The sequence below is a fragment of the Fomitopsis serialis genome, assembly GCF_022376445.1.
Source record: "Fomitopsis serialis strain Sig1Antser10 chromosome Unknown B0H18scaffold_210, whole genome shotgun sequence".
NCBI classification, from domain to species: domain Eukaryota; kingdom Fungi; phylum Basidiomycota; class Agaricomycetes; order Polyporales; family Fomitopsidaceae; genus Fomitopsis; species Fomitopsis serialis.
Window position 1 is genome coordinate 6,887 of NW_025955170.1, and position 13,580 is coordinate 20,466.

General features: G+C 55.6%; 1 protein-coding gene across 1 annotated transcript; it reads right to left on the reverse strand.

The window, feature by feature from the left end:
* Positions 1-7,855: 7,855 nt before the first annotated feature.
* On the reverse strand, positions 7,856-10,557 carry B0H18DRAFT_1126673 (Cdc37 N terminal kinase binding-domain-containing protein; the record flags this gene model as incomplete). Its single annotated transcript, XM_048035196.1, has 7 exons — positions 7,856-7,928; positions 7,976-8,230; positions 8,881-9,360; positions 9,413-9,852; positions 9,905-10,358; positions 10,409-10,467; positions 10,522-10,557. 7 exons carry the CDS (start codon positions 10,555-10,557, stop codon positions 7,856-7,858), a joined length of 1,797 nt encoding a protein of 598 aa, XP_047885729.1.
* Positions 10,558-13,580: the final 3,023 nt, after the last annotated feature.

A 13,580-nucleotide genomic window follows, 5' to 3' on the forward strand; every position in this document is an offset into this window, starting at 1 on the left:
GAGTGCATGGGATGTGACGCGACTGCCATTGGTATGTATATCTCTCGCCGCTTCATGCCACCGGTTGCTAAAAAAACTCCGCACAGACCTGAGCCCTTCGCTCTTCCAGGCGCTCGGCGCCGACCTCGGGGAGGGCGTCCTCAGCCTCTCCTGGCACTTCATGTCCAAGGACTGGAAGCCCTAAGCGGCCCAGCCGACCGACCCCCGCTGGCGTCACCCGACGTTAGCCCCCACCCTCGCTCCCTCACCACGACATAGACGTCCCTCATTCGCTCTACCATTCCTTACGGCTCTCCGGTCTGTTGTCTTAATACACTCGCCGCTCCCTGGGGGACGCGGTGCACCCTCGCCGGTCTAGGCCGGCGCACATTCATCTATAGGCCCTCCGTTGGCGCGGACGACATAGAGTCTCGCCGCAGGGGGTGTGATTGTAGCATAATCCTTGTGTAGCGGTGTTCACTCTGCCCTTAGCACCTCTCCCCAAGATGGGAGAGTATTGTAGCAGATCAAAAAGTATGTTGGCGTATAGACGTAGATGCAGAAATACAATGAAAACCTGAAAAGAAAGTGTCTTTCGTGTGATGGTCATGATGACTTTTGCATCGACTTCTGAGTCGAAATCGTTCATTGATAAAGTGATCACAGGGCCGAGCGCTGCCCAGTGGACATCGTAGAGGATATGCTGCACACCGACCTGAATGTCTACAACAGGACCCGTACATCGCGCATTGGCATGTACGCTTCAAGTTGTCAGAGTCGTTGTTAGCCTTGGCCAGACCGAACAATATTATCTACTGCACTTGTCTTGCAGGTCTTGAGACCAAGCCCGGATGGGCCATTCATCCTTCAGACCGACGGCCGCATGGTAGGAAAGCAGGAAAAGGAACATATTGACGTAAGAATCGTAAAACGTCACAGTACATGGGGCGCAAACATAACTACACGCGAACGAACAGCGTTCAGACAGTCAACATGACGCAGACGCATAAAGTCCGAGGGTATCCCGGAACGCGGACTATTCGAAATAGGACGTAGCGTAGATCCATAACCGCCTGTCATCATACCTCCTCCTACATCATGAGCATATACATGTCTTCCTTGATCCGGCCTCGACCGAGGGTGCATCGCGTCGGACATAGCTTCATCAGAGCATGACGAGCGACAGGATTGCGATGGCGACCGCTAGCAATGGCTGGAAGGGACTTGCATGCATGAGTGACAGCGCGCCGCTAGTGTTGCCGCTGGCATCGCTGGCAGCAGAGACCGAGCTCGACGAAATAGGAGCTGAGGATGCAGCAGATGCAGTCGACACAGACGGCACAGAAGTGGGAAATGAGGGGGATGCAGAGGATACGGTGCTCGGGGTGCTGGACGGCGTATCGGCAGACGAGACAGTGTCTGTCTGCGATGGGACGGTCGTCACGGTTGTCGATAGTTCGGTCGTTACGGTCACGGAGACGGACTCAGAGGTCGTTTCAGAGACTGGGGCAGCGAGCTGTGAAGAGAAGAGCGGGATGGAGGGAGGAAGGACATACCAGCTACGGAAGTGGATGCAGCCGCTGTCGAAGCAGCGCTCGAAGCGTCCGAGGTGCCGATGATGGTGAAGTTCGGGCTGATGTTTCCGGAGTCACCGAACACTGATAGCAATGAGGTGAGTGTATGCGATATCATTGATATAACAAGACCCACGATCCACGATGTAGTTGTTGCGCGTCGGTACAGAAGGTACTGCGAACGAGACCTGGCCGGCGCTTAGCAGGAACTTCTGCGCAAGCGGGGTATCTGAGTGCGTCATTAATGTCAGCGCTCGGCTGCATGTACATTCTGAACGCGTTGGTACTCACCGAGCATAAGGTTCTCACTATTCCAAGTGTCGTAACCCAGTACCAACTTCCCAGTAACTCCAGTAAAATTGACATCGGACGGCAGGGCGGACAAGTCCCTGCAACGCGACACCGCCGAAAGTCAGCACACACTCGAAGGGCAGCACAAGCCACATACCATGTCACCGTCACCGTCTCGCCTACATTCCACACCGTGCTTGCATCGGGACTCGTTATAGGTGGGCTGATCACGTCGCGTTCCTCCAGCGCACGTCTCAGGGGAATGGCATGGACGGCAGCGAGCAAGAAGAACAACGCGTAAATCGTGAACGAGAGCATGACGGGCAGCAGCGACGAGCAGGACAGCAGGCCGTCGCAGTGCAGGTGCGGGCTGGGAAGAGCAGAGCCTCGCTCGCATCGCACCGCTGGCGGCCCTCTTCAATCTCTCGGCTAAGCTGTCTGACTTGCCGAATCAGGGAACCTCCTGCAGCGCAGATCCCGTCACGCGACCCTCACCCGTACACGCATAGGCACGCCCTGCCAGTACTACTTATGGCCACCTCCTGCCAGCTTCTTACCGCCTCCCTCTTGCTTCTCGCGGGGGCTTCGGGCTTCAACGCGATCAAGTCCCTGTGCGCTCCTAGGATGCGGGAAGACAGCGGCATACCTGGCTCCTGTCCACTCATTCATCCCGCTTTCGCGACTGTACGCATCAACTCGTTGGCACCTCGGGATGCCCACTGCTTGTTTCACACCACTGGACAGACGGGTGCAGTTACATATCTTGATTCGAGATGCACGGTTGACCGCATTAAAATCGCCGGAATCGTATCCCTCCGCCCTCTCGCTCGCACGAGGCCTGTCTAACCAACTGAGAATCCTGAAGCTTTATATTCCGCTCACATCGTACAGTATCTGGTTCGCCGTCATGCGTCTGAAGGAACACGCGGAGATCTATGAGTTGGGGACTCCGAGAATGTCGATCTAGGCTTTCGACTCACTGCGAGTTCCTGCTCGTGGGGTCAACGACTCAACATCAGGTCCATCTTTCGATATTTCTGGTGATCACATTCAAAATTCGGTTTGCGCAATGTGGTAAGTTATTGCTTGCGCACAGTTGTTGCTGAGTACTACCATGGCGAGTATCGCGAGCAGTACTGGTAGAGTTGATACGGACTTCCCCCTATGTAGTAATAGGAACGATATATCGGAGGCAACTATCATCGTATTGAATCTGGGACAGTACTACTAGTACAGATATCGCCGGGCGCAGGCTAGGGTACATAAGTACCTTCCGTGGCAAGTAGCGTGCGGCTCTTATAAATGCCAATATGCCAGTGGCTGAGAGTGGCGTGAGTGGCTGAGATCGACTCCCGCCGGCCCGTGGTATTTGAAATTATTTAAATAGTGTTTGACCTCGCCAACATCGGACCACGACACTCACCTTGACCTTGCCTCAACTATTTACATCACGTCGTTGTACTGACCCTGCCATCTCTGTATGTTGCACACAGTTTAGGCAATGCGGTCCACTGCTCACTTTACACCGTTGCTGCAGGCTCGCCGAGGCATCATGGATGCAAGCAGTAGCCATGCGAGTCCGGCCCTGCCGGTGCCCCAAACTCGCAAAGCGATTGAGGACGAGATCGCTCGCTACCTGAATCACGTCTTCGACCTCAGATCGCGCCTGAACACCTTCGCACCCATATCCGTACTTCCTCCGGAGGTGCTCTCCGAAGTGTTCATGCGTACGGCGGGCCCCTATGCTAGCCTGTCGTGGTCCACCCGCCCATATGGCTGGATTCGCATCTCCCACGTCTGCAGGCACTGGCGCAACGTGGCGCTGGGCTGCCCTGCCCTTTGGGGAAAATTGGCGGTGACGACGCAGCATGAGTGGACGGAGGAGCTACTGGAGCGATCCAAAAAGGCGCCCCTGTATGTCACTATAGACTTGCGGACCTCGCCCAGCATGTCGTCTCGCATATCACCGAAGGAGGAGTCACTGGCGCTGGTGCTCTCGCATATGTCACGCGTACGCTCGTTGTCTATCACGACCACTGGTATGCGTCCGTTGACAGAGAAGACCTTACAACTGCTGGACGGGCCCGCCCCTTGTCTCGAATCGCTGACTGTCCGGTGCGAGGATGTCATGCACACTTCCCTCGGCGAGCATGCCCATATTCACCATCTGTTGCTCCATCCCGAGACTGTCCGTCTCCGACATCTGGAGCTACACGCCGTCTCCCTGCACTGGCACAAGACTTCGTTGCCGCACCTGACACACTTGACCATCTCCAACAAACCCCGTCAGGCCAGAATACATGTCGCCCCCGAAACTATGCTTGCTGCCATCGCGCAGATGTGTCGCCTCGAAGAGCTCGTGATTGAGTCAGCAATGACCGTACCTGCCGACTATAATCAAGTCCCGATGGCGTCAACTCAAGCCTCCTTGCCTAATCTGTGGTCCCTGCGCATCTCGGATACTACGCCGAACACCATCTGCCTCCTAAATCACTTGACGACCTCGGCCCTCTCGCGCATCTTCGTGGAAGTAGACTCGCATTGTCCAAGGCCATTGCGGGGTGATCTCCTCGCTGCCATAGCTGCCAAGACGTCTAGCTTGGGGACCCTGCTCAGCTTTGTTGTCACCCTCACCCGCATGGCGCTGAACTTGCAGGCATTCAGAAGGGGCTTCGGATGCGAAGCGATGAAAAACGGTGCGGGCCGGCCGGACGAGCACACTCCTGAACTGGAGGTGCGCTTCGGGCGATTCGACGTTGAAGTTGTCATCACCAAGGCCTGTGAACTGTTCCCCATCCGTGACGTTCAATATCTCTTCGTCTCCGGGACGTCATTGTCCAATGAGTCGTGGCTCGCTCTCCTCGAGAGCACGCGGAATGTCACGGAGCTCAGTATCATGGATGGCGCGAACGATGACCCTCTCCCGGAAGTGCTTATCGATCAGCACTGCGGAAGCAAGAAGAACGCATACGTACTGCCCCAGCTCCGTCACCTCATTCTGGAGGACTGTTACTTCGGAGACCACAGCGACGAGTATGAATACGGTGGTGACAAAGAGTTTGAGGACGAGGACAGGCTCACTGGGCGTCTGCTCGACTGCTTCATGGCGCGGTACGAGTATGGCGTGGAGATCGAGCACCTGCACATCATCCGCCCTATCAACATTTCGCGGTCAGAGATCGACGAGCTGAAGGAGGTTGTGCGCTACGTGGGCTGGGATGAGACAATACAGTACGATGAAAAGGAACGCTTCACGGACGATTTGTACGACGACTTTGAGGAAAGCGAAATTGATCCCTATGAAGATGCTCCCTTTTGGGGCTACGGGGGCATGTGGGATGGCGGCTTCTTCTAGGCTTGCTTGCCTATGTCGTTTGCTGGGACAGCATGTATTGTTTATCGTAACGCACACATTTCTCCTTTCACAATATCAAAATCAGTGTCATAGTACTTAGTTTTCGTTGACCACAATATCATAGCACGTATTCTGACTATCAGTTGCCGGACAAGAAGAGATCTCACTCCCAGTCCGCACTACGTGTACATCGTCGCACTTTGCACGCACGCGGGTGTGTAGTACTCATACTATGTAGGAACCCGGCGCGAAGTTGATGGAAGCTGTTTGAACGGGCGCGCCCGCCACATGCTTATATCAGCACGTAGATATATCGCGCCAGCCTGTACCGTCACGTAGCTTTTCGCCATTCCAACACCAGCATGTATATGGGTCCTTCTCGTGCGCGGTCTAGCTCGCTCCGCCCGTTCCGCGCGACCGCAGCCACTACGACCGCCCGAGCCGACCTTGCCCATTACAGAAGCGTTGACAACACCGGCGTCAGTGATCGAGTGTGGCTGAGATCGTATCTTGATCGCACAGCCTGAGTCGCTCTTTGTTCTCGCCCCATTACCACGTCTGACTCTGAGCGCCGTTACACACTCACTGCCGCCTCTGTATGTTGTATAAGCTCTCGATGCTGCTGTAGCTCACTTACCGTAAACCTCCACAGTTTGGGTACTCAAATGGACGTGAGCGAATGCCGTACAAACCCAGCCTCGCCGGCGCCACATACTCGCCAGGCGATTGCAGACGAAATAACCCGCTTTTCGAACTACCTCATCGACCTCAAATCGCGTTTAAACCGCCTCGCACCCATATCTGAGCTTCCTGCAGAGATCCTCTCCGAAGTTTTTTTGCATGCGGCTGCTGTCGACGGCAGTGATGCATATTCCAGCGTGTGGCCGACTTGGACACTGTATGGCTGGATATGCGTGTCCCATGTCTGCAAGTACTGGCGCTTCGTGGCGCTAAGTTGCCCTGCCCTCTGGTGCAACTTGACGGTGACGCGGCGCGAGTGGACGACGGAATTACTGGCGCGATCCAAGAAGGTGCCCCTGTACGTGACCATGACTTACCCAGTGGAAGACGTACCGGCGTTCGGAAGCTCGCGACCCTTGGTGCACGAAGAATCGGAGGAGACGGCGGCGCTTGTGTTGTCGCACCTGGCGCGTATACGCTCGCTGTCCGTCACTGTCAAGCGTCCGCTCCCGGACAGGACACTGCATTTGCTGGACGGACCGGTTTCGCTTCTTGAGTCGTTGACCATCCAGTACGGATATGCCCCACATACGTCCTCCGCCGAGCACCATCATATCCAGTCGTTGGTGCACCGCGCTGGGGCTCATCGTCTCCGGCGCCTTGAGGTGCACAATCTCCATCTGCAATGGAACCAATTTCTGTTGCCGCAACTGACACATTTGACCATCACCGGCGTCGTACAACAACGATACAAAGCACTAGTCGACGCTCCAAATATGCTCGATGCTCTCTCTCAGATGAGCCTCCTCGAGGAGCTTGTCATAGAGACATCGCTAGCTGCACCGTTCGACCAGACCGTGGTCCCGACGGCTTCGACCCGAGCATCCTTGCCTCATCTGCGACATCTACGTGTCCGGGAAACTCCATCCAACTGCGCCTGCCTTCTCACGTATTTGGAAACTCCTTCGCTGTCGCGCCTTTCTCTGCAATTGGAAGGGGACACAACGCCATTTGGTGCAGCACTCCTCACCGCTGTGGCGACCAAGATGGCTAGCTTGGGGACTTTCTTGACTCTCCGTGCCGACTTCTCTGGTCACTGGTCAGATTGTGTCCACTTGAAGGCATATCAAACAGATATCGACCACCATGCGATGCGGGATACTGCAAGCGTGCTCGAAAAGTACACTCCCGACTTCGAGATACGCTTCCACCGGATGGATCTCGTCATCATGATCATGGATATCTGCCGACTCTTCCCTATCCGTGACATTCGCAACCTCTTCATCGCAGCCCGCTGGTTTCCGCTGGCCGCATGGCGCACCCTTCTCCATTCGACGGACAAGGTCACAAAGCTCTTCGTTATCAACTCCGCGTCGTGCAACTGGCTCTCGGAGGTGCTACTCGAGCGACGCCTTGGAGAGCGGAAGGAAAATGGCGAGGGCCACTTCTATCATTACGTCCTCCCGCAACTCCGTCGCCTCACATTGATAGAATGTTTCTTCAGCGAGCAGGGCTATAGTGAGCTCATCACAGGGGTCCTCAATGCGAGACTCGTCGATGGCCTTCTCGATTGTTTCACGGACCGGTACGAGTGTGGCGCCGAGATTGAACAACTGCGCATCGTCCACCCTGTCAACGTTGATAGGGAGGAGATCGATCTGTTGAACGAAGTCGTGCGCGACGTGGACTGGGACGGCACCGTTGACTATCAACGAAACACCACGAACATAGATGACTATCGCTGGGAGAATGGTTTCGATTTGTTGACCGACCCCGATCTGTTTGAAAATCACTTCATACCGGCTTTCGGAGACGAGGAGGGGATGACGTTTCATGTAATCTGATTTGCCTTATTACAGTAGTGTACGCTTCTGCAGTGTCATGTACATTGAGCCCTTACATTGAAGTCTCTTTTGTAGTCACTTTACCTCACATGGTGAAAGCCAGGGTAGTCAATATCTCAATAGTATGCGAATCACTCCCGAGGATCCTGACGTGTCAGTATCACGCTGTCCCAGTCGATCTTGGTCGCGACGTCCGACCCGGGCCTCCAAGCGACCAATCATGTCAGTTCTAGGTGCGGGCATTGCGTCACCTTGAGTCGTTTTGGCCTTCCGCCGCGTTCAGCCCGTTCAGCCAGGTACACCTCCAGTTCTCCCAGACACTGAGGTGCAGTGGGCTCGTGAACTGCCTCATGTCGTGCGAATCAAGGTGCACGGTGTGCAACCTAGGAAGGAGAACGGTCTGGGGCGACGGCTCAGGGTGAGCCTCATCCTGCGCATCATCGAGATCGCCGTCCTCGTTATGCAGGCCAGTGGACTGCGCCATCGCGTTAAGCAAGGTTGCGAGGCTGGTATGCGCGTGCAGGAGTGACCCTAGATAAGGTCCTCAACAATTTTCTTCACCGGCGGACACCTCCGGGAGTAAACCCGTTCATAGACACCGTTTGCACTATGGGCCGAACGGCTGGTGCTGACAGACCTGGGATATAATCTCGGATTGCAACGGGTCGACTTCGAGGATTATCGATTAACTCCATTGAGGGTGAGTGACCGTTCAACGACATCTCCTAAAGGTCGACGCTTCGGAAATAGAGATGCCTTGCGGTTTTGATACCTGCAGACGAGGAAGGAGGGTCGTTGTTTGATCCTGGTCACTCCGCTTACTATAGTATTCGTGGACTCAAACGGGACATTGTCCTTGTGCCACCGATCATTGATGCCAGATTACGATCTGATGGGCCCGCATCTCAGACATTGATTCAGCGAAGTAAATCCCGCGAATGAAAGTTGTAAACATACAATGTTGTTCTCGAAGCATGTTCTCGAAGCACTGCGCACCGGACAAGTAGCACTGTCAAATCGTTGTGGGCGCACTAGAATGCTACATTTGGTTTGAGACTTCCTGCGGTACTACGACGATACACAGCAACACGACGGCGACGGAATGACAACGAGATCGTACCAAACTACATCAGCCTGCGCGACGGACACGCCTCACGCTACTGCCTTGCCCTTGCCCTTATCCTCCTTCCCCGTCTCGTCCCGAATCCCGCCGTCGGAGAAGTTCAAGATACCGGCGATATCGAGCATCTTGACGACCTGCTCCGCGTCGTCGACCTTCATGTTCCCCAGCACCTTGTTCACCTTGTCGAGCTCCTGCGTTTTCAGCGCCTCCTGCAGCTCCGGCGGGAAGCCGTCGAAGACGTCCCACCGCAGCTGCAGCATCTTGCGCACGTCCTCAATGTTGACGTCTTCGAGGCCCTCGCCCTCGAGCTGGAGGTTTTCGGGCGGCGCGCCGTCGGGGACGTTGAACGAGATCTTCTGCGACGGGTCTTCGGGAACGAGCTGGATCTGCTCGGAGCCCTCCGCCGCTGTCGCTTCCGCCTTGGAGATCCGGACGCGCTCCTTGAGGTGCTTGTACGTGTCTGCGACATCCTTCTCGAACACGGCGGACGCTCGAGGATCGCGGTCGATCATCCTGCCGAAGGGGCTGAGCACCACTAACGCAGCAGCGTGACCGAGCCACTCACTTTCGGAAGAAGACGCGCACGCCATCGCCACCGAGCTTCTCGCAGTACTGAATGAGCAGACTTTGGTTCACGCACTGCTGTGCGTAACGGTACTGCCCGTTGCTTTCCGCTGTAAACCCGGCTACGAGCAAGGCGTCTGAGGCACCTGGAACCATGACGTCCCGGTGGTTCTTGATGAACTCCCAGGATTGCTCGTAACCGCGCAACGGAAGGCGAGAGAACTGCTCTAGTGACGGTGTCAACTCGGGCAGCTCGTCGTCGTCGGTGCTAAGCGAGGCGGATGGGGCGGACGGGGTGGCTTCCTTGAACGTATCGACCGCGACATCGACACCCTTCGGGTTGATGACCTCGAACTCGGTCTTCGCGCTCGTAGCTTTGTTCTTTGGAGGGTCGACCTTGGCACCCTTGATGGGTGGGGGAGCAGGCTGTGGGGGCACATACTTGGTGATCGTTAGTGCCGCGATGCATGTCTGTATGGTCTGGCACACTCACATGCGACTCCCATCCCTCATGAATATCATCGCTCGTGATCTTTTTCTTTGACTCCTCCTCCAGCTGTTCCAGCTCCTTCCTCAGCTTCGCTTGGTGCTCGCCCATCTGCTTGATGTGCTTCCTCAAGCCAGCCTCTAGCGCATCACCCAGCTTCGGGTCGTCAGGTTCCATGCCCGACCTCTTGATCTCATCCCACACTTGCAGCATCAACGAGAGCAGCATGTCGTCGTAGGTCTTCTGACCGGGCGCGTCGGTGGGTGGCTTGTCGGGGGACGGGCTAGCCTTGAACTGCTCCGTCAGGGAAGAGAAACGTGGGGGCCCTTGTGCTGCGACCTCGTCCGCGATGGTACGCAACCGCGGTCCAAGCACATCATTGCACGCGATGTCTGCTTCCAGCTGTGCCGTACGGCGTCGGCGTACCTCGCGCTTCTCGTGTATGTCGCGCTGCTTCCATCTGCAACAAAGGTCATAACGCGTCATCTTCAGCACCGAGCCGAGACGCACCTTACCAGAGACTTGTGGTCGACGTTCGGGTGTCCCTCGATGTCTGAATCGTCGGAGATCTAGTGCATCGTCGCGTCGGCAAGACGTCGCGGTGGGGTGAAATCGGCACTGACCTCGAGTGCATCCCACTTGGAGTAGTTGAGAGGCATGCTTGCAAGCAGAGAGGATCGATATTCAATGAGCTTGTGTAGGCTTGTGTGCTCGGAGAGACGGTAGATGTGTGGATGGAGTGTGCGGGAGTGGATGTGGCTGAGCAGTGGCGAGGACCAAATACAGCATCCGGTATACTCGGGAAGCTTCTCGAACCGGCCGCCATCGATCAAAGCCGATCCGGGCACGACTCGGAGACGACCTGGCCTGGATGGGGTCGAGGAAACATCGCCCCGACCTTCATTTCGTTCCTTATACGGCCGTCCTCATCAAGTTCGTGCTTAGGACATGCCTACGGGAGACGGGCATATTCCTTTTGGCCTGCGACGCAACAAATCCGGCACGTCTTCCAAGATGCAACAACCTCATTGGCAGCGACTCTTCCGAAGAGCCCATCACATAAATATATACAGAGCTTTCGATGACTGCCGTATTGCCGATACGGTTGGATTGCGTACTAGTACGTAATGTGGATGTACCGCAGTTGCTAGTTCATCGTACTTATTATACTTATTAGAAGAGTCGGAGTCACAGTTTGCAGCGACGAATCCTGCCAAGGCCTGGTGGGTCCTTGTTGCGCCGTATAACCGCTCATTTTTGCTAATCTAGGCCTGGTTATCAGTCCTTGGTCGCGCTTTAGTTGGCATAGCATCCCTTGCCACAAGCCTATCTCCTGGGAGCCGGAAATGCCATTGGCAGAAGTCAATAGTCATCGCTTGTCAGAATGATCATATGGGGCCTCATGCCCATGCCCAAGGCCATATATCCATTTAGCGCGGACCTGTGGATGCGAAGACGCCATGGGCACGACGTTCTATCCCTGCCTATTTGCGCTACCCAGATTTGGGTCGAGCCGTCGAACCTCGCTGCCCCACAAATCGCAATCTGATCGGGGAGATTCATGAGAGATATGTGGTTAGGCACTGCACCCGTACTCCGGAGCGGCATTTCCTTCCATATGGTGCACCCTGTCGGAGCTGATACAGCCAGGCTATTACTTCTCGCAACGACATGGCGGCTTACCTCCAGACCGTCTTCCCCCGGGCCTGCACCACGGTCGAGCTGCTGCCCACACATCACCGCCGCCGTCGACCCAGTGTATCGCAGCGACCGTACCTACCACGTCCGACAGTCGTAAGCAGACGGATTCCTCGTAATGTCATGGTCGCTCACCTCGCATGCCTAGTCCCGGTAGCGCTTACAGTGCGAACAGCGCGCGTGAGCAGTTGGCGACGATGGCCACGCAGCACCCCATGGCAATTCCGAACCGCAACGGCCTCTCCCATCCTCTCCGCCACGAGGTTTCTCACGAGTCAGTGAGAAGCCATACACAAGCGGGCCCAGCCGACGTCCGCCCAGCCGAGACCCAGTCGAGTGTCCATCATGCCCCTCAGGCCTCTTCATCCGACCACCACCCACCCCTCGCACAGCGAATTGCGTCCACCTTGCGACGGTCGAGCAGCGCTGCTCTTCTACTGCAAGAAAGACAGCCAGAGGACACGGCCATCAGACCTTCGCAGCCCTGGATCACTGGCCCGTCGCGATGTTCATCTAGTCCCTCGAGCTCGATCGACAGCCAGCCATCTACAGCTACTTCACGCCCTTCGAACGTATCGGGCCGCGCAAGTCTCTCACACTCCGCCGGCTCACACGAGTGGACCCCTGCTGCTAATTCAGTACAGTGCCATCACTTTTGCAGAGGCCGCTCAGAGTCTGACGATGGCACCTGCACCTAGGAAAACTCATACCACGATCCAAATCGCAGACGCCAAGACAGCCTCTCTGCAAACGTCTACACAGACTCAGGGCACGGTAGCGCGGACTCGGACGCGTTCGAGAGCGAAGAGGTAAACCTGACCGCGCTGAGACGCATCGTCGAGAAGATGGAACAGCGAGAAGCGCAATTCATAAAGCGCAATGGGCGGAAGCTTCACCGATACCCAGCCAGCGCGGTGCCGTACCCGCGAAGCTACGATCGCACAGTCGTGGACCAGTGAGTAGTCGTCACGCACGAGGGAACGTCCGGTTCGGATAACACCGTGAGAATAGCGATGTGTGGTGTATGATGTGGTCGCAACAGCTCTCTGGGAAGGTCGCGTGGCACTTGTTCAACACGCCACCGCAAAGAGTGTGCGTGACTTCAAGCTTCCTTCTTTGTTGCGAGAGAGAGACTGATACCTACGAACAGTTTGGATCTTGGATGCGGCAAGTTATACATGATATTGCATCTCGTTTCTTCCTGAACGCAACTGCGTCTTTAGGGACAGGCACTTGGATTCTAGATGCAGCCAAATCGTGGAAGGTATGCGCAGAAAAAGATAAATGCTATAATGGCGTCCGCTGACGTTTGCATTCCGCAGGACGCTCACTTCGTCGGTCCGTGTTTGACCGTGCTGTGTACCAACCCTGCCTGACAAGTGTGACACATAGGTTTGGACGTTGTCCCTCTTCATCCGAACCTTGAAGAGATTGACCCAATACTAGCGTGGCGAGTCACATGGGTCCAAGCGAACTTGTACGTCCACATCTTATCACTCAACGTGAGTCTAGCTTCAATCCCTCGACAGTCTTGAACGCCTACCCTTCGACGATGGGGAATTCGACTTCGTGTAAGTGGAACGGGCATTAGTACACCGCCGCGTCTTCTGACGCGATATCACACAGTCACGTACGGCGAGTAGCACGAGGTATCCCAGAAGACAAGGTCTGTATCGCAGTATCTCAGTCTCGTTGACATATCTGACATACGGGACAGTGGGACCATGTACTTGAGGTCTGATACACACTACTCCCGACTCGAGCTGAGCGGCTGACACATTGTGACAGGAAATATCGCGCATAATGAAACCCGGCGGCGCAGTCGAAGTATGTGCTATTTCTGAAACAGCGGACCACATCTCACCGTATGATTAGTTAACAGAAGAAGATATATCCTTTCCCGGAATTCGTCAGCAAACTCCTGTGAAGAGTGACGACGCCCCCACAAGCAATACACCAGACCAACAGCCATCTACGATGGGCT